We start from the raw sequence: 22,033 nt of genomic DNA, 5'->3' as shown, positions 1-22,033 counted from the left end.
ACTGATGAATTTAAAAAATTTATAATATTATAAGATATATTAATAATATTTTTCTAATATCTTTTTGGTATCTTTTAGTCAATTCAATTATTAACCTTAAATAAAATCATTTTTAATAAAAAATAAATACATAACGAAAAGATATTTTAAAATGTCTCATTAATATCTTTAATAAAAATATTGATTTAAAAAAATTAGAAAATAAAATTTTAAATGTATATCATAAATATACTACAATAAAAATGGTTTTAATATATATATTGCAAGTATCTTTTAGTATTTTTATATGTAACTAAAATAATTTAAAAAATTCAAAAAATAAGATATGAAGCATATTAACAATAAGAAGCATAAATTATATCAAAAATAACCTTTTTACATTAAAATATGTATCAATAAATGATTATAATATATTAAATTATAACATAAATTTTTTTTAAAAGATGCAGAAAAATATATATTTTAAATATGATTATAGTATCTTTTTATACCACTGAGTAATGATTTATATTATAACTTTAATCAAAACATTCATAAATATACAGCTAAAAGTATATTAACAATATCTTATTGGTATACTATTGTGAATTTTTAATTTTTTCTAAAATCATATATATATATCGTTATATTATTTGGTATTTTCAGGTATATCAAAATTATCTTTCAGACATCTTATTATAAAATAATCAAAAAAATAAATTTACTTTAATATGATACATTATTGATAAACATAGAAAAAAATATATTAAAAAAATTATTTTGGTATTTTAGAAATATTTTATAATAAATATAACTATAACAAAATAGAAAACATAAAAAATTCTGATTCTAAGTCTGCCATGCAGTAATTGACATAGAACTGCCTTTGGAATGTCTCTGTGTGTATATATATATATATATAAAATGATTGATTGACTAAAATAGAATCAGAATTTATTTTTTTTTGGATAAAGAGCTAAAGAAAAACATGTTGCTGTATGTGTGTGTATATAAATATTCCAGAATGCTCCCAAAATTTCTAAATGAGAAAAGATTGATAGAAGTAATCATAAGCCTTTAGTTATAATTTTAACTTTAATTATTATTCCAATGTTGGATATTTAATGTATAAACATACTTTAGTCTAATAATTTATATGCAACTACAGATTTTTTGTGATGATAAAAAATGTATCTGCCTTCAAAAGAAAAGAAGCAATGGATCTAATAACAATAAGTATATGTTTTTATTAGTTATGTTTACATTAGAGAATATGCATATATCCATAAATAAAACAACATTTTAAATTCACTCATCTTTCTCTTTAATGATTCTGGCATCATCAGAACTTACATTAGTCATATGCATAATACTTTTAGATATTATACATAAAAACAAGCAAATTCTTTCTATGGTCATTCCAGTTCAGTGCATGGGGCTTATAGCTTAGGGTTATCTTCCAAAAAATGCCCAAGTACAAATGAGCTAGCTAGCTATCCTTATAAAGAACTATCTGAGAAGAGATTTATTAAAGAAAGGAAGATAATCATTTTTATGAGTTGATAGTGGCAAGGCATATCTGTGGTTTAAGGTGTAAAAAGGGACCTATCATAAAGAAAAGTGGATTAGTTGTGATTGGTACAAGACAAGGACTTATACCTACACATTTCAAATCTTTTGGCTTAATTTTATTATAATTTTAGCTTCTTTTACAAAACCTTTTTCCAATCACAGCTAATAAATTATTATTATTATTATTATTATTATTTAAAGAAATTGGAATATGTAACCTAGTGAGAAAACCCTATCGAACTCGGATTGAGATCTCAGAACAAATTTTAAATTTTGTATCTACCGCCAAATCAAATTTGCGTGTCTATTATTATTTTTGATGTTATTGTTTGCTTTTGTGGATATGATTTTTCTTTCTCTTTTCGCAAGTGTATTTGGACTATGTAAACCAATCTTCAGACAAGAATATAATGTGTAAGCCATGTTTGAGCATATAAACTCTAATCATGTCTTTGAAAGAATTTAACAGTAGAATTTATGCTAACCCTATTTCAAGACTAAAGACTGCTAAGTATCTTCTTTTGTTCTTTGGTTTACGAAGTTTGCACACAACCAACCATTGAAATCACAGGCCGAAATTAAAGTACAATAAATCATTAACTGACAGACATTACATGTGCAAATGCTTACCATATCAGAGTCTTTTAGTTTTGCACTCTTTGCTTTAATTTTAGATAGCCAGTTTGTTATCAATCTTAACCTTACCCGAGAGGTAGACCTGGATTGGTTAAAAATTCAAATATAAGCCGGCTCAAAATCTTTAGCAGTAACTAAGGATCAATTAAGATTCAATATCATAATGAACCAGAACCGGTCCTAAATCAGAACCATCGACCCAAGCTGGAACCAACCTCATTGGAATCAATCTAAGGGTTGTATTTAGTACAAACCCCCTAGCTATGTGGATAATATACTTGGGCTTTTTTCATTAATGTCATTTTTTCCTCGTTATTTTAGGTTTGTGCTATAGAATTGCTTCTTTAAACTTTATTTGGTACAAATATTCTAATCCATAATATTATTAATTCTATTCTTATATTTCAATATTTGGTAGGATAATTTAATTAATAAGATAGATTACTAAAATAATTATATTACCTAAACCCATTTTGCTATATATTATATGTACAACATCACAATCTAATAAAAGAATCAATTAAAAGAGATCCTATAATTCCAATTAGAAATTCGTTGGGCCCTTTAGGAGCAGCCCTTCAAATTGTCTAATTTCTTCTTTTTATTTTTCTCAAAAAGTCTATAAATTATATAGTATTAATTACTTTTTATAATATTAATTATTTTTGCAAGTTTATTGGATAAAATTTTAGTGCTCTTTCCATTGAATCTTATTAATAATTATAAATCAAATTTATTATGCAAAAATAAAAAAAATTATGAACTATTTAAAAAAAAGCTTATAATATATAGGTGCAAGAATATAAATTTTAAGATTAAACCACTATAGCCACATTAGCAATAAAATATGTTATATAAATTTTGGTGGAAATAGTTAACTTAATATAACTTTTAAACTAATAAGTAAAAAATAAAAGTGAAATTTATAAAGTTATTTTTAAGTAAACAAAGTAAAAAAGTAAGACTATTTTAGAAATTAGAACTTTATTTTTTATAGAATTAGTAATCTCATTGTAGATGGCTTACTAAAGACATAGAGGGGTTGGTATTGGATAAGATTGATTTCCTGGATTAGCTAAGTACTTGGAATTATTAAGCCAACCTCTATTACATGTACAAAATGTAGTGTTATTTATTAATATTATAGCTTAATTAGTTAAGTAATTTCATAAACCAAACAAATTGTTAGATTATTATTGTTATTTTGTGATAATGGAATATTAAAATATACAACATTAATTTTAATAATAAAGTTATATCTAGTAGTTTTCTTATCAAATAAAATATCGAAATATTTCTAAGATTGTTATAAAATTATAAACATGTATATTAATATTATTTATCGCGCTTTTATTTTTGTGTACTAAATCACTTACTGAAGTCACCATATTATTGAAAACTATGTTATATTAATATGAGATCATAGATTTCTAATAGTAACAGTAGATTATTAAAGTGAAAAAGAAAAGATATTAGAAACTTCTATTTATAATGTGTCATTTTTACTTTTCCGTAGAAATTCCATTAAAAAGAAATTTTAATGCTTTATTTATATTTGCCTTATTATCAATTAACCTTGAATTTTTTATATTTTAATAATTTTATTTAATTATTTTAAATTTTTTAAAATAAACAATAATATTTTAAATTTTTAAAATAAACAATAATATTTTAAATTTCTTAAAATAAACAATAATATTTTAAATTTATTTTTAAAAATATTTTTTATTAAAGATTTTATAATATCATAGAAAACAAAAATGATGTAAAAAATTTGTGAACCAAAAACTTTATTCTAAATTTAATCAGACAACTATTAAATATCTCATATATGCATTTGTATTTTATTTGATATATATTACATCTGAATATATCATTGATTTATAATTTTGAAATTGCAAAAATTATCAAAACCAGCTAAGCATGAACTACTATATCACACTGTTCACAAATAAGAAACCAGATAACATATGAATGTCCTCAACATCCAAACCATTACTTAGAATGTAAATCACATCATCAAGCATCATGGCGATACCATTAGTGGAAAAACTTTCCGACCTCTAAGTCAGAGAACCCACACTCCCATTCCAAACCGAAACCCTTCCCTAATAGCCAAAAGTTCAACCATAGTTGCAGAAAACACTGATAGGTTAGAGCTTACAGAAACTGCCATACAACCACCTTCATAGTTTCTGAGAAGAGTATAAGAAAAAGAAACATAAGGGTGTAATTTTAGCATTATTTCAGGGAAAACAAATATATATACATATATATATATATGATATTTGGCCTGAAAATTAACGTGCAGGTATCCCCTAATAGATATGTTACAATGAACATGGTTTTTGAACAACTAATCAGATTGCTTATCAATATATATCAGTGCTTAGATTCCTTTGTGCTTCTTTGGTCCTATTTTCAGCAAATAGAATATTAATTGCTAAATTATTTGCTTAATGAAATGTTTTTTTTAAACAATAATAGGTAATGCTTTATTTTTTTTTCCATTTCCTTCAGGGCTTTTGTGTCCTTTGATTATATTCTTAATGAGATTTTCTTTTATTTTTATGGTTAGATAGGATCGAAATAGATGGAACTCAAAGTTCTTTTTCTTGGTTTTAAAATTGAAATATACACTTACTATCATGCATATAAATTTCTAATAAGATAAAACTTTCTGTATAAATTTAATTCAAATTTTATAAATTTTCATTAAATAAACATATAGAAAGGTAAAACAACCTAAAATTTTATTTAATTAAAATTTATAAAATTTAATATGTACTTTCTAGGTAAGCTACATACTAAAACTTTTTCATATAAATTTCTATATGTAAAGTTAATCTAAATTTTTATAAATTCTTATTGAATAATTAGCTAATTAGCGGAAATGGATGCAAGAACTAAACATAAGAATTTGGCGGTAATATAAGAAAAATAGTTACTCTTCTAATTAAACAATAATTTACTGCTGCTTGAATCAAAATTGATCAGAAAGTGATGGAAAAACAATTGTCAGGTTCTAGAATTTGATTTCATTGGACTTGATTAGCTAAGATAATTCCTGATTCAATCAATGTAGAATAGAAAGTGCTCCCTACTTCCGGTGGGATCAGACTAGTTGCCCATAATCACCAAAGGAATTTCCTTTGCCTAAAAGACTAAAATCTATTGTGGTATAGTCGACCTCTTCATCTTAGAGATTTCATCAGGGCTAATTCAATATGGAAAAAATCTTGCACCTTTGGCAAATATTTCCACCGATTCTGCCTATGTGTTTTAATGATTTGGCTCATTTCACAGTCAAATTATATTTTTTCTTATCTGTCTAATTTTCTTCCTATGTATCACTAATTCAAGTCCTATAAAATAGTATATTAATTGTATTCATTAATTATTTATCAATATATAATACATGAAAGAAAAAGTTTTAAAATCCCATCAATTATACTATTTATTAAATATCTCAATTTATTATTAGTTGAATTACCGTCGTACAAGTTCTGAAAAATACTTATGAGCTAAAATAATAGTAATAGTTCGTATGGATAGACAATTAATAGTAAATAAGTTAAGTTATATTTAATCAATTGTACAATAATTAGATTTTCATGAAATTTATTTTATTTTATTAGTAACTAATTTTTTGTTTGAGAAATATTAATTACTACTAAATGATAAAATGTAATATTATATGGATATAGTGATAGAAATGAACTAAGTATAAAATAAGAAGAAATTAAATTAATCATAGAACTCTAGTGATTAAGGAATTGATTAAAACATTTTGTACGCATTTTTTCTATTAACCCTCTTAGGGAACCTTACTGGGGTTGGCTGTGACCACGCGAGACCTAGAACTTAATTTTGCAAATTGCCACTCTTCCCATTTTACGTGTAAATAAATAAAGCTCATTTTATAGTTATACATTTATCTTTTTTTTCTTTTTCAACATTTTGCTTTTCATTCACAGCATCAAATTATGATCGTATTTTACGATCATTATCATTATATAATTATAAAAATAAATTTATAAATAAAATTTTAAATATTTAATATTTATTATTATATTTAAAAATAACAGTAAATTAAATATTTTTAGATTTCATAATTTTTCTAATATTTTAAAATTTTATTAATATATTTTATAAAAATTATTTTGATGAATAATATTATATATACTAATACTATTTATATAATTGATATTACTATATTTTAGAATTAGATGTTATAATTAAAAATTTAATTTATTATACAATTTAATATTTTTAAAAAAATTATTATCTGATTAAAAATAATTTGTTAGTTAATATAATTTTAAAATATAATTAATATTTTATTTTTAGAATAATTATTATTTAAATAAAATATTAGTACTATTAATTATTCTTTTAGGATTAAAATCAGTGCTTAATTAGAAATGTGATTTATTAAATAATAAATTAATAAAAAAATATTGTAGATTTCCTAATTTAAATAAATAAATATATATAATCCATTAAGTATAGCTTAATTACTATTTCATTTTTTGAGAGAAAAGCTCAATTACTATTGTTGTTATCTTTGTGTAAAATTTTAATCCAAACCTAATTAATCCAATCAAAGAAGAGGAAAAAAAAGAAAATAGTAGTAGAATACAGATAACAACTGTTACTTCAATTTCAATATTTCGAAAGAGAGGTTCAAAGAAAGTGGAAGGAACGCGCCTGTCGTTTGACCAGAGAGAAAGTAAAAGTCCTTGGTAACCCTACTACTACAGTAATGTATGACTAATACAGAAAGCTACAAAGGGACATAAAGAGAACAAATTTAGCTAAAGAAACCAACAACTTCTTCTTCTTCTTCTTCTTCTTCTACTGTTGCTACTACTGCCACTTTTGCTATTTAACATCCTTAGCCCAAAATTTCACATAATCCTTTGTCCTTCTTCTTCTCCTTCTTCAGCTACTAATAAAACATTCTAAACCCAAAGGAAAGGAAGAAAGAGAAACTCAAATGCTACCCTAAACTCAAAGAAAACCCAAAATTAAGAATTTGTATCTGATATTTTTGAAAGGAAAGAGAGATATGCAACCTTGTAGCAGAGAAATGCAAGGAATAAACACACTTCTGAACCAATCATCAACAGCAACAACAACATCAACATCTCAAATCCCTATTCATCATAATCATCATCATCATCATCATCAAGACCTTCAAAATCAGCAGATCCAGAACCCTCATTTTGATCCTTCTCCTTCTTCAAACGATGATTTTCTTGAACAGATGCTTTCTACTCTCCCTTCTTGTTCTTGGGCTGACCTTAAATCTCCTTGGGACCTTACAACAACAGCAAACCTTAATTTGCCTAAACCTAGAGACTTATCAGACGAGACGCCGCCGTCTTTACCTGACAGTAATAATAATGTCGGTTTCCATAACTTCGATGAGTCTGTCCTTTTGGCATCCAAGCTTAGACAACACCAAATCAGCGGCGGCGGCGGAGGAGGAGGACCGTCTCCTGCAGCTGCTGCCGCTGCTGCTAAGTTGATGCTTCAGCAACAGCTAATGATGGCGGCGGCGGCTAGAGGTGGGCTGGGTCAAAACGACGTCCTAGACGGGTTCAAGTCTCCTAATCAGGTAAATATTTTTAGGGTTTTTTTTTCTCTTTCTTTTAGCATTTTTTTTTCCTTTTGTGGTGACATTAATTTGTTTTTCGTTTAGGGCGGAGACGGGTCAGTGCAGGGACTGTATAATGGGTTTGGTACTGGATCTATGCATGGAACTGGCCAGTCCTCAAACCAGCATTTTCACCATCCTCAGGCATCTATTATTTTTACTCTTTCCTTTACTTCATTTACTTATTTGTTCTCGAAATTGAATCCGAGAACTCTGTACTACTCTTAATAACCAGACGACAGTATTATTTATGAACAGGGAGGAGCGGCAGCGATGCAGGCACAGAACTTTGGCAGTCCAGGAGGAGCGATGATGAACCAACCACAAGCAAGCGGATCAACCGGCGGTGCACCTGCTCAACCCAGACAAAGGGTTAGGGCTAGAAGGGGTCAAGCCACTGACCCACACAGCATAGCTGAGAGAGTAAGAGCCTTATCAACATCATACTAAAGCAAATTCCAATTAGCATCATCGTCCGTTTGTGTTTGTTTCTTTATTTTTGGGAAAGAGCAGTACGTGTTATTTCTCGTACTTTCTCTCTTATGTTTTCTAGGCAACCAAACGAACTTAATTACCTCTGTGTGGGTTACATTCTGATCTTTCTTTTTTTTTTTCTTTTTTTAACTTGGATTAATTTCTTTTTGTTTCTTTGATGGACAGTTACGAAGAGAAAGAATTGCAGAGAGAATGAAAGCTCTGCAGGAACTGGTTCCCAATGCCAACAAGGTAACCCCATTTATTTTAGTTGCAGTATATATTTTGGCAATGTTTATCTGAAGCAGTTAGCACAGTTCACATTTTAATAGAGGTTGACGCGTCAAAATGGTATTCAATTGGTGATTTTAAAATAATTCATGGGGATTTAGCGCGTACAGGTGTTGATGTTGGAGTGGTAGGTGATATAAGATTAGGTGACTGTTTTGTAGTTTAAAGGGAATTCCACGTAGATTGCATTATTTTCTTCCGTGCGTACTTGGAAAATGGAAAATGGAAAATGGAAAATCTGATGAAATGTGGTAATTGTACTCTAAAATGGGTCCGCAATTACTGGCGAATATATCGGGGGATAAATATATCTGGGTTCACTAATTTATGAATTAAATAATGAAGAAAATTCTGAAATGGGGGAAGTGTTTGTGGAATGACAGACAGACAAGGCTTCAATGCTAGATGAGATCATCGACTATGTCAAATTCCTCCAGCTTCAAGTCAAGGTTCTTATCCCTCTTTCCTTTTATTTTGTTCATAATTAATAATAATAGAAAAGGATTCTCTTCTTAATTAACTATATTTACTAATGCTAACTGTTTTACTGCAGGTTCTGAGCATGAGCAGATTGGGCGGTGCTGCTGCTGTTGCTCCCCTCGTCGCTGATATCTCCTCTGAGGTACTCTTTTTTTCTTTTTTCTTAATTCAATTTACACCCCATTCATTCATTTTATATTTTATTGCTAATGGAATAGGTCTGAAAATCAAATCACATTGACTTTTAATCCTCACAACAACAAAAAATATTAGAGAAATTCTAGATTTGATAATATACATTATATAATACATAATAAATTAATATGTGCAATATATATATATATATATATATATATATATATATATATATATATATTAATATTTTATACATTATTTATCAACTTGATACTAAATTGGGACAAAATGTTTTTAAAAATTTAAATAAATTTTAGCAGATGTAATGTAGAAAGATAAATAGAAGGAAAAAACATGTGAAACATTCCATAAGAGGAGGGTCATACATTACATGTGAAAACGTAAGCATCATAAGCTTAACTAAAACAAAAAAACATAGCCATCAAAAACATCAAGAAAAACCTCAACAACCACCTCAAAATATCCTCTCTCTCTCCCAATCAAAACCTTCATTAAACGACAAACCTAAAGCAGCACGCGTGCTCACTTTTTCAGATTCCCTTCTCTCTCTTTGTCTCTAGACAGACAACTTTCCTTTTTTTTTTATTTATCATCAACAGAAAATAAAGAAACAATGATATATTAAAAGGATGTCGTTTTTTGTTTTGTTTCGTTCCGTTTGTAGGGAGGTGGCGACTGTATTCAAGCCAATGCTAATGGTGCTGCTGGTAATGGGTCCCTTCCACGCGCCAACAACAGCAGCCAAACGCCGTCTTCTAACGACAGCTTAACAGTGACGGAACACCAGGTCGCTAAACTTATGGAAGAAGATATGGGTTCCGCTATGCAGTACTTACAAGGCAAAGGTCTCTGCCTCATGCCTATTTCTCTCGCCACTGCTATTTCTACCGCCACGTGTCACAACAGGAACACCACCACCAACTCCCTTCTCAACCCTAGCAGATTACTTCAATCTAACGGCGAAGGTCCTTCTTCTCCTAGTATGTCTGTTTTGACTGTCCAGTCAGCTACTTTGGGTAACGGCGGACTCGACCCTTCCGTTAAAGATGCCGCTTCCGTTTCCAAGCCCTGATAACGGGACGTTGACTGAGTCCCTTTTCTTTTCTCTCTCTTACTGGTTTAGTAAATTTAAAAGAAAAACAAAAAAGAGTCTGACGTGGAGGATTCAACGGCCGTTTCAAAGTCTACGAAAATAAGGGGTCTTTTATAGAAACTAGTAGTAGTGTTTCACACGACGTCGTATTCTCGTAGACTTTGAGCTGAAGCTAACATCCGCCGCCGCCACCACCACCAACAAGAAGAAAACAAACAAGATTAGCCAAATCCCAAGGACTATGTGTTATTATTATTATTATGATCATCATCATTTTCTTTTCTTGTATTAATTTTCTGGGCTTTCTAGGGTTTCTCCTTTTCTATTATATTTTATTATAATGTGTTTAGAGGATAGCGATTGAATATTTTAAATTATTGATGTTCGCTATCATGATGTTAGTATTATATTAAAAAATTATTTTAGAATTTTGGTTAACTTTAATAATTACTGAATTATTATGGATCATATTCATATGGGTGCTCTCTGGAAAAGGGTTGGCAGCTTTGCTTTTTGTTTTATAGATTTTAAATCTTTTGGGGTTTTTTGTTTTGCTTGTCGAAAGTTATTAGGTTTTTAAAATATATATAAATAAAACAATAAACGAGTGGATTAGATTTGAAGTCAACGGCGTGCCCCCTTTTTTCTTCTTGTTATTAAATTAATGATTGTATAAATAATTTGGTTAAAGAAAAAGTGATTTCTTCTAACTAGTATATAAATTTAAAGAAGATATCAACTCTTTTTTAATTTGTAATTAAATTATCAATTTCTTCTCAAATTATTTTAATAATAGGAGTTAAATAAACGCATTTTCTTTCTCTTGTTTTTAAATCTTTAAGAATTTCTAATGAAGAAAACCTCTAATCTTTTATTAGTGGTGGACGGGCCAAATATGTTTCTACCTTTGCTTCTTTCATAATATTTATTTATTTATTTATTATCATATGAATTCTTAGGAAAAGGATCTCTCATTAGTCACTAATTAGTCCAATGGTGAAAGAAGTGGGAAGCCTAATCCTCTTCATCTTAAACACTTCTTTGACTCATTACATGATATAATATGACTATACAATTAATTCCTCCCAAGAATTAACTCATTATTTAGAAAATTATGCTATTTCCATTGATAATAATAATAATAATAATATAGATTGAATTTGGGTTTTAGACAAGTAAAATATTAAAGTGTTAGGTGAGGTTTCAGTCTTGTCGGATGCAAAAAAGAAAGCATTTATCTTCAATTACTATATCAATAATTCTAACTCTTTTTTTTTTTTTTTTTTTTCTTGATGGAAAAAGAAAAGGAAGAATTGTATAACAAATTTATTGTTAGGTAAAGAAACATTATGGCCGTAAACATATTTCCAAACAAGAGATAACTAAAGAAGTGGGCAGCGACTAATTAGAGACCTACTTAATTACATGCTCAAGTCTCTCCACACTTGGGAAAATTCTTCCTTTGATTAACTCTACCTTATGACTACACACTAATCAATGGAATTTGAATGGCTCACTAGAATTTATGCATAATCTTGCTCAAAAATCATGATTACTTGATGTTTGCTTGAACATCAGAGCTAGAATCCAAGAAGACAAATAGAATTAGAATGGCAATGATAAAGGTAGTCCTTTGAATAGATTAAACAAAAGGTTACCCTAATGCTTATCTAAGAATCTCATTTTCTTCTTAATCCATTTTACATATTTAGTTAGAAAATAATACCATAAACAGGCAGGCCTTCCAAAATATAATATCACAAGATGCAGAGAGAGAGAGAGAGAGAGAGAGAGAGATCCAGGCCTTTGGCTGACACACAATGAATTGGAACTGAAAGAGATGATTATGAAAACATATAGTTTCAGCAGATCTTGCAAATATCAGATGCAATTGCAAAGCATTGACATAGAAAAACAAGCACATGGGAATATCAAAGATACTTGTTGCCCACTACTTATTGTCAATGCAACAGCAATAATCACCATAATATTAATATATATATATATATATATATATATATATATATATATATATATATATATATATATATATATATATATATATATATACTTTATCATAATACTGTTACAGGGAAAGAAAAAAAGAATATAGTTTTGCCCATACATATACAGAATAGGGCAGTCAAAACAAGGAATTTTTTTTAAAACAAGGCTGTTAGTTCAGGGTTCAGACTACAGAGACAGTTTGCAAGCACTTAAACTATATTATCAGAACTAAATTATAACCACATGATTTCTTCTTACATTCTTTAATGTACTTGGTCACTGCTTTGCATTAATGGCTACCTCTTCCTGAAACTTCTCTCTTCATCATGTTTTTCTATAACCCATTCAAATTCAATGCTCAGGCTAAAAGGAGAAGAAAGAAATTAAAAAACAGAAACAAAACCATGTGTCATGGAATATTTTGATGCAAAAAAAAGGAAAAAGAAAGAAAAATTCTGCAATTGATGCATCATGGCAGAGTTCAAGCAACAATAAAAAGATGGCTAAGAGGAATGCAGATGCTGCCACAAAAATTAAAACTCAGAAAAAAAGATAAATTAAAGTATGAGAATCGAAATCCAATATCAAATACTGAACTGTAAACACATACAAATCGATCACAGAATTGATTCCAGAAAAGTAAAAGAAACATTCATGAGTAGTAGTGTGGCACGTTAAATATAAATTAACATCTTTTCCATGAATTCAGTTAAATTTGTTTTTGATATCTTACTTCCTCTTTATTTTCTTAAATTAGATATAATAAATTATTTTATAATAGATTTAGAAAATTAATTTTGGAATTATTAGTCTAATTTTCTACAATTTAATGGTTTTTATATTATTATTTAAGTTAATTTTAATAATTATAAATTTGGCCAAAAGATATCTAACTGTGTCAGGTTTTTTTCTTTTTTTTAAAATGTTCTAACTTATAAAGACGTGGAAAATGTGCCAGCTGCTTCTTAGCACAAAATGCATTTACCTTGGTTCCTAAGAGCCTGATATTCAATAAAAGAAAATAGAATTTGGGCTATGCTTTAATCTATAGGAATCCCCATGCCCCATAGAGTGGTAAGGGAAAGGGAAGAGAATGCTCAATTCAGATATATACATCATAACAACGAACAAGTAGACCATGTGGATATAAATACAACTTCTATTACAATACCCTTCCTCACGCTTAGGATGACATGCAAACAGCCAGGTCCAAATCCATCGTCGCAAGCAAAAGAGCAACTCCAATACCATAATAACTATAATGAAGAATAATTTGTGTATTTGGTGATTTAATAAAGTCCATATGATGCTCTTTATATAGAGTTACGATAGATCTATACATGTTGAGGAAATATTACAATGGAAAGAAAATATTGCAGCATGATTTAAGGGCTAAATTATAGCTAAATGAGCATTTGCCACTTTTAACAGACATGTTTCATGTTCTGGCAACTGAAGAGCAATAAAAAGCAGCAGTTCAGCAAACCTCAAGTTAATATCCCGTGCATCACTTCAGTCATATGGCATTACCATCATTACGGAAATGCACACTGATTCATACATTAAAAAGCAGGCATCCTGTATATTGTTAATTTCACTCGCAAAACACTTCCTACCAACATTTGAAACCTGATATAGTTACATGTTTCTCCACTGCAAATCTTGACAACTAGCTTGTAACATAACTTGAACGCAAGCTCTATTTCACATTCTATCTATTTCAGCCACCTTTCTTCAATTTGCATGGAGCACACTTTGGAAAAGACTTCATCAGTTCATCTAAAAGACATGAGTTTCCTATAAGCAACAAAAACTGGCCCGTCAAATATTACGGCATGCCACTTGCCTCTGCCTGAGCTGATTTACTGTGTTTTCGATTTAGTTTCTGGTACAAATTTAACATGCTTGACAAGTAAACACCATTGATATGTAGAACAATACAAATGTAAATCACTTAAAGCTAATTGAAGAGGAAAAATAGGCAAATCTCTCAGTCCATAAGCAAATGGATTCGGTTATTCCAATCTATATTCTTAAAGAAATAGATCAAAGCAAGTCTGTTTGACGCCTTGTTTCCCATTGAGGAATAGATCAAAGCAAGTCTGTTTGATGCATTGTTTCCCATATAAAGAAAGTTCTCAGCACTGCCTACTTCTGGAATAGTACAATTTACAGAAGTACTGGAAATAACCACAAAAAATAGCAGAAATTGAACAGTCAAATTGCTACCGAGAGATGTATAACCATGCAGAATTTCTAATAACAACAATTCTGCTACAAAACCAAATTGTTTGGACACATGGAGAGGAATAAAAATAAGCTATATCACTTGACACAGTAGTAAGGTATGCAAGCATTTGGGAAACAAGACTCGTCAGCTGAAATTTTCTAACCTTCAATGTCAAAACTTGTCAAATGTTTCTATCCCCTTGAGTACATAACAGCAATGTCAAAGCTTGTCAAAGATTTCTATCCCCTTGATTGCAGAAATTGCTGTCGCAGGGGCATCCAATTTACTAAGGAACCTGGTTATAATCTATCACCTCGAATATCATGTAGTAGTCCCCCGCACTAGAATGCTCTAATGAAGAGAGGCCTACAATTTAGTAATATATATTGCATAAATTCTTAATAATACAAGTTTGTGACAATCTCAATCTCAAAGTACTTCCGAGATTACTAATGTCAGAAGTAGAGGGAGAGTTAATATTAATCACTCAGAAAGTGGAAAATGATATAACATACCATGTCTTTCTTTAATTAGCACTATTTAAAATGTTAGGCATCCTAAGACCACTGAAAAGTGAGAAATATGGAAAGCATAAACAGTACTCGGGCATTTAAGCAAAAACAATATCCCGAAGGACTATTTTTATGCTATTTTCAGAGTCCAGTATCAAGCATCTCTTGCAAGGCAAGAGTACACCCTTTTTTCATTATTTAGTTTCTAATGCCATTGAGAGGCTCATTAACAGTACAATTAGCATATATTAGTTGTATCAGTTCTACATCTTACTAAGTAACTTGATCATTATGCTAGCTTCCATCTTCCAAAAGGCCCTGGCTTAGTCCAGCTCTGTAGCTGCGATGATGCTATCCTCAAATATATTTAATCAACTATTTCTAATCAGAAAGTTTGCTGCACTATCACTTGATGTTTGATGTTACCAAAAAAAGAACGCAACCATCAGCCTCAAAATCAGAAATTTAGTGTCTATTCTCCATTGTATATCAAACTCTAAACACTTAAACAGTCACTGTCACATAGTCAAGAAGCTAAATTTCAAAGTGAAAAAAAATATTATCACTATACAATTTCAGAATTCATCAACAACCTAAAACAGATAAGACCACCTCAAACACAACCCACCACAAAGACAAAAAGAAAACCTTCAAAAAGATTTTAACTGGAGGTATGCTTGAATGTGTAAGGCTGTGGAAGAGACAATGGACCTCTCCTTGAATCTTTATCATCCAATAACCTCTGCACCCTCTTGTCTCTGGCGTACAACCGATCAAAATGCTTCACCTATATAATTCAAACGATTACAATAAAAAACTTTTTACCAAACTGATCAATAAAAAGATGAAATTAAAAAACGAATTCAGACAAGAAAGTTTTATTTCTTTTTACCCAAGAAGCACGACAACCCTTTTCGTATTTAGCTCTTGAATTTTTACACTCCATTGGATAAAGAAGTCCCACTGACCCAATTTCTGTTGGTTTCTTTCCTGATTCCTTCTCTAAACACGCGTAAAAAGCATCACGGGCCTTATACAAACATACACACACAAAAATAAAGAAAAGATTAGATCCTTATTCAAGAAAGCTAAAAACAAAGCAAATGAAAAGGAAAAAGGAAAGAGAGAGAACTTTATAGCAAGCTTCTCTAGCTTTAACGAGAACATCAGCATGAATTTTGTCAGGATTTCTTGATGCGTAGGCTTCCATTGTCATGGGATTTTGAGCTCTTCTTCTAAAACTCCATATACTGCAACCTATTTCACGAATTTTTCTTTGCTAACCTTCGCTTCTTTTTCTTTGAAGAATTTACGGGCTGGGTTGGGATGGGCTGGCTAATCCTATTTATGCGACTTTGAGCCCACTGAGATACGATTATATTGGAGGCCCATAATCTGGTGGGCTCATGTTACGGATTTAAGAATCCATATTAATTTAAGGAAGGTTTATTTACAACACTTCAAGTAAAAATAAGTTAGAATAGCAACGGTTTGAATACCATTTATTTAAGAATATTTAAATCCAAATTCGATTAAAATAACTATACATTAATTTATTTCATACCCAATTATAAAATTACTTCTATTATTCAAACTCATCTCAATCCGAATAGAAATATTTATATACTATCTAAATCCAGTAAAACTCATTTAATACATATAGTTAATTAATAAAATTTATAGATATTTAAATGGATAAAAATATCTTATACGTTAAATGTCCTATATTTATATTTGTTTAAATAATCAGATATCAGAATGTTCGAATTCAAACATCACGTAAATATTAAAATTTAATCTCAAATACCATTTATAATTAACTGTATTCATCTTATTAGAGTTCAATCGAATCGGATGCTTAAAAATACCTTCTACTTCTACTGGCATCCTTAAAAATAAATGTAATTTTGCAAGTACCGGGTTAAAATTCTAGGGGAAAGTTTGATTGAGGTCATTGCCTTAAAAGTGTCTAGGTTTACACTTTGTTTTAGGTCTCCTCACTTCGACTCTGTGGTTCCTTCTGCATTGACCGGCTTACACTCCGTGTCTCAAGCTAGCTATGGCTCTAAAAATATTGCATAGTAGATGAGAATTCGTATAATCGCGCGTTGCAAAGTTCATTACTGTCGGTCAACCTCTCTCCGTTTTAGCAAGCAAAAAAATTAGCTCCAGTAGCATACTGAACCGGCATCACTTTTACACAAAAATGAAAAGGGATTCAAGAAACTTAACTTGGTTTTTTGTCTTGGAAAAAATATATACAATTTATTAGGTCTAGAAAAATATATTGCAAATTGCAGATGGTGTTTCCCACTCGAATCTGGTCTGGAATAAGGTATGGGACTTAAACATTCCTCAGAAAGTTAAGGAATTCTTGTGGAGAGTTGGTCGTAATATTCTTCCAACCAGAGATAACACTATCAAATCACGTGTTGAGGTTAGTAGTCTCTGTCCTCTGTGGAAATGCTGATGAAAGTGCCTTCCATGTATTTGTACAATGCTCTCTTGCTATTGATGTTTGCGCAATGCCTAATTTGGGTGGGCAACCTAGCACAATGAGTACTTTTTAGGATTGGTTGAGCTCTAAGTTCCTTTCTTTTTCTGAGGAAAATTGTTGCTGGCTTGCGATTAGGTGTTGGGTGATATGGTCTTGCAGGAATAGCTTAATATGGAATGGTAAAACAAGCTCTGCAGAGGGATTGTTAGCTGCTGACACAGCACTCTTGAATCAATGGAAGGAAGCCCAAGTGAAGAGATTTGTCACTGCTCTTCACTCTTAGTCGACAAGCAAAGCTGCTAGTGTTTGGCATAAACCATAATTGGGATTTGTTAAACTAAATGTAGATGTTGCCCTGTTTACCAATTCTGATAAGGTAGGGATGGGGTTGTGTGGTTCGTGATCATATGGGTAGGCTATGGCATTCTCAAGGCCAGGTCTTGTTTCTTCTCTTCGGGTTGAGTGTTTAGCTTTTTGGGATGCTATATGGTGGGCTCGTGAACGACGGTGGGATAGTGTGATCTTTGGTTTGGACTCTCTATTAGTTGTTCAAGCTTTCCAGAGTGAAGATGTGGACTGTTCTAGTGTTGGGTTGGTTATTGATGGTTGTAAGCAGTTTAATTCTATCTTTACCAACTTTTCAGTTTTTAGCCAGGGCAGCTAATTCTTGATCAAATCTTATGGAGTGGAGTATTGTCCCTTCTACGTGTTTGAATTATATTTTTTCTTATGAGACGAAACTGGGATGGAGTAGCATAATGAATTATCCATGGGAAGGTTAATAATTTAACATAAGGATACGCTTTCGTACAATGAATGCATAAATGGGGGGCAACCTTGAAAGAAGGGTTTCATTACCACTCTTTTATGTCAATTTTCCTCATCTTGAGTAGCCCTTTCCTAAATTCATGTGCACAACTTTATCAATTATTTTTGGCGACGATTTTGATAGTTAGTATTGTGGGTTATTAGGCCCTTGCGCATTGGCATGCATACATAGTGATCATATGCTTGAAAGGGATATAGAATCCCAACAACTAGTGGATCATAATTTGGCGCTTTTATTATCTTTTTTAAAAATAAATTAATAGAACTATTAAAAAATTATATTATTTTATTGATTAAAGTTAAAAAAAATTTATAAACTTATATTGTTTATTCATATCCTGTGATTTGATTTTAGTATTAATAATAATAATTGTCTAATGTATAGCTTTCGTTAAATCTTTCACCCAACAAACAAACTCCATAATCACTTTACTTACTACATACTCCAAGCTTATTCTTCAACACAATGTGCTTAAATTCCACCGAAGTATCTTAGCTCCATGGATCTTTAACTTGGGTCATGGGTCGTGGATGTGGATTTTAAACTTTATGAATCCTGTAGATTTGGGTTACGAATCATGGCCTTTTGAAATTAGAATTGGACTCCTTTTGAGTTAGTAATTAGAAATAAGATGGTTTGGGACCAAAAAATACTTTTGAGCATAATCAATTTGTAAGACAACGTTAATAAAATAAAATCTTACAATAGCATTAATATAGATTGCAGGAAACTACCGAGTATAAGTAAGATAAACCGAAGTACGAAGAGCCCTATTGCAGCAAGAAGTATCCCAAGGACCACAAGTCAACTGTGGACAAAAACTGACAACTCTATCCGGGTTTCTCGTACAACCCCCCCATATGCACCCCTACCAAGTTGGCTCTCCTTCTGCAAATTTTTAATTTGAATTTTACAGTCATCAAGATGGGAATATTTTATTAATTAATTCAAGCATATTCCCACCTCTTCTCAGATCACCGTCCACCCCAGCTACACATCTTCTCCTGACTGTATTTTCATATGTTCAGATTACCATATTTACTTTTGTTTTTCTTTCTCTTTTCTAGTAGCATAACTCAAAGTTCATACGTTTCTGTCTGTCCAAGCTAAGCTACAACAAACCTGCTTCTTTTCTTCTGCACTGTATTTGCTACTTTTTCCAAATTAACTTTAAAGGGTATGTATACACTTTCTAGAGGAGGCTTCAGCCTCCACCCTCTACCCAGTTGGACATTCTATTAATATTTGTATGTATAGTTTCAAACACCAACCATTCTCAAATGAATATTGTATGGCCTTTTGTTCTCTCCTTTTTTTCATTTTTTATTACTACGTTAAAATATATAAAATTATTAAAATATTTATTATTTAATGTATGTCTCTATTTATATATTAAATTAATATATATATATATATATATATTATTTTAAAATAATAAAATATGCATCAACCATCTATTATTAAAATATAAAACACTCGGAGATAACGTTTAAATTCTGAACCGAAGGAGATGCATTTTAGACACATAATTATAATATAATCCCCTCAAATATGGTGAAGAAGTCTTGGCAATGAAAGCATGAATCTGCTTTAGCACCTCGAGAACTTTTCCAGGTGTTATGTACTTATTATCATTTTTTTTTTTCCTTCTAAATTTTGTCTTCATATATAGAGCATCGCGCTGAAGATGTGGTAGCTCTATTTTGGATATATATATATATATATACGTATAAATACAAACGAATCTGAATAAATTAATATTAGTTACTTTGCTACGTTGAAAGTACTTTGCATCGGTTACGGTGGCAGAATTACTGGCTGTTCGGGAAGGAATGCGGATGGCTTTGGGTTATGGTTTATTTGGATATTGTTTAAACAGATTCTGACGGTATGTATTAATATATTATATTTTGATATTAGATCATTAACACATATTTTATTATTTAAAATTAATAAATAATATATTAATTATTTATCAATTTGATGTATAAATAGAACCAATCAAGTCTATATATACTTTTATTTTTTTATAAAATATTTATTATTGAGGATGAGTCTTCCGTGTGGGTTCGTTGAGATGAACGAGTTTGGTTTGAGATGCATTAATTTTGTTTTGCTTATTTTGGCCTAATTTTGGAGTGTGCCCTTTTCCCTTCTTTTAATATGAAGAGGTGGAGCCTAAAAGAAAATACCAGCCTGCAATTTGCAGAATTTTAATATATTTTGTAACACATAAACTTGGTTCCTTTTTTTAATATGTCTAATCATTGATGATAAAGGAGGCAGCATTCCGACTCAATAATGAGTTTGGTACTGTGACCAAAAAGATAATTGAGTTTGGTAATCGAGAAAGTCATTTTCTGAATTATGAGTTGATGGAATTGAGTCAAAAATTTACTAATTAGTAGCCAACACATTATAATGATATATGTTGAAATAAATTAAATAATGTATACACACTCAATTCCTTGCTCCAAATTCATGTCAAAGTTTGAAGGAGGGTTCATGGATCCATACAATTGAAACTATGATGCTCAATTCGTGATGATTAAACTTCTTTTTTCTAAAAAAATAATAAAATGGAACACTTCAATGGAGAGATCCTACAATTCTTGACAACTTTTTAAAAGCTTTGTCAAATAACAATTGGTCATTCCATTGCTAAGCCAACGATAAGATTTGAGTTTCTACATAAAATCATGTAGTCAACTATTAAATTATGATATTATTAGCTCAATTACTATTTACTATATTCATATCTATAATTTGTCGTTATTGAACAGTTCAATATAATTATTATAAAAATATTAATATTATATTAAATTTTAGTTTTCTAAAATAAAAGAAATTAGAAGTATACTAAATACTAGAGACACCAAATTGTATCGAACTAATATTTTCAATTAAGTATAAATGGGTTATTTAATACTATTTTGATACTTACACATTAATACTTGTAAATATAATTATAGTTTTATTTTTATTTTTTAATAATTTTAATTAGTTACCACGAGATTAACAAAATATTTTTATAATATCCTATGAACAGTAATATAAAATAAAATTTAAAAAATAAGAAAAATTATCAATTTGTAGAATTGTAGTTAAACTCACAGTAAATATCATTGCAATCTCAAAATAACAATAGTTATTTTTATCATATCCTCTTAGAATTTGGCCTTTCCACACCATAATATATATGCTATACTTAACATTCAAGCCAAGCATTTCAATTTACACCTAAAATACAAAACTACAACTATAAATAACATAACATCTTAGTATTTGTTAAATTTGACTCTCATTTCAATTTGCATTTTGACAATAAACAATACTCAAAAGACCCGTAAGTTAATATTTGAAGTCTAATTTAAACGGCAGCAGCGTTTGTTTTTAAGAATAAAAAATATTAAATTTATAAAATTTCTGAAAATGGACCGTTGGAAATACAACAATTCTTTTTAAAAAAATATGTTGATGAAGATAAATAAATAGACAAGAAAAAAGGTTAATGTTTATATATATGATATTTTTCATTTTCCAAAGAAATTTTCATTGAATCAGGAGATATATGTACGCCAGGAGCCAGATTTCCATGGACTCCAATTTCAGAAG

At 29.9% G+C, this 22,033-nt stretch overlaps 2 protein-coding genes across 2 annotated transcripts; one reads left to right on the top strand and one right to left on the bottom strand.

The window, feature by feature from the left end:
• Positions 1–6,969: 6,969 nt before the first annotated feature.
• Positions 6,970–10,819, top strand: LOC8282500 (bHLH transcription factor RHL1). Its single transcript, XM_002523447.4, has 7 exons — positions 6,970–7,810; positions 7,895–7,993; positions 8,108–8,272; positions 8,510–8,575; positions 8,998–9,063; positions 9,168–9,236; positions 9,915–10,819. The coding sequence occupies exons 1-7, from the start codon at positions 7,259–7,261 to the stop codon at positions 10,320–10,322; spliced, it is 1,425 nt and encodes a 474-aa protein (XP_002523493.1). The 5' UTR covers positions 6,970–7,258; the 3' UTR covers positions 10,323–10,819.
• Positions 10,820–15,549: 4,730 nt separating this feature from the next.
• LOC8282501 (cytochrome c oxidase assembly factor 6) lies at positions 15,550–16,385 on the bottom strand. Its single transcript, XM_002523446.4, has 3 exons — positions 16,225–16,385; positions 15,985–16,122; positions 15,550–15,879 (listed from the first exon to the last, which is right to left on the bottom strand). The coding sequence occupies exons 1-3, from the start codon at positions 16,306–16,308 to the stop codon at positions 15,754–15,756; spliced, it is 348 nt and encodes a 115-aa protein (XP_002523492.2). The 5' UTR covers positions 16,309–16,385; the 3' UTR covers positions 15,550–15,753.
• Positions 16,386–22,033: the final 5,648 nt, after the last annotated feature.

This window comes from Ricinus communis, chromosome 3 (genome assembly GCF_019578655.1).
Source record: "Ricinus communis isolate WT05 ecotype wild-type chromosome 3, ASM1957865v1, whole genome shotgun sequence".
In the NCBI taxonomy this organism is placed as follows: Eukaryota; Viridiplantae; Streptophyta; class Magnoliopsida; order Malpighiales; family Euphorbiaceae; genus Ricinus; species Ricinus communis.
Note: the sequence above shows the minus strand (reverse complement) of the source record. Positions and strands in the feature narration are given on the sequence as shown.

Bases quoted from the DNA above. Each gene is read 5' to 3' on its own strand.
- LOC8282500 (XM_002523447.4), top strand. From the start codon at position 7,259: ATGCAACCTTGTAGCAGAGAAATGCAAGGAATAAACACACTTCTGAAC. The intron at 9,064-9,167 runs GTTCTTATCCCT...GTTTTACTGCAG, and splicing joins TCCTCCAGCTTCAAGTCAAG to GTTCTGAGCATGAGCAGATT. The intron at 9,237-9,914 runs GTACTCTTTTTT...TTCCGTTTGTAG, and splicing joins TCGCTGATATCTCCTCTGAG to GGAGGTGGCGACTGTATTCA.
- LOC8282501 (XM_002523446.4), bottom strand. From the start codon at position 16,308: ATGACAATGGAAGCCTACGCATCAAGAAATCCTGACAAAATTCATGCT. The intron at 16,123-16,224 runs GTTCTCTCTCTT...TGTTTGTATAAG, and splicing joins CTAGAGAAGCTTGCTATAAA to GCCCGTGATGCTTTTTACGC. The intron at 15,880-15,984 runs GTAAAAAGAAAT...TGAATTATATAG, and splicing joins AGGGTTGTCGTGCTTCTTGG to GTGAAGCATTTTGATCGGTT.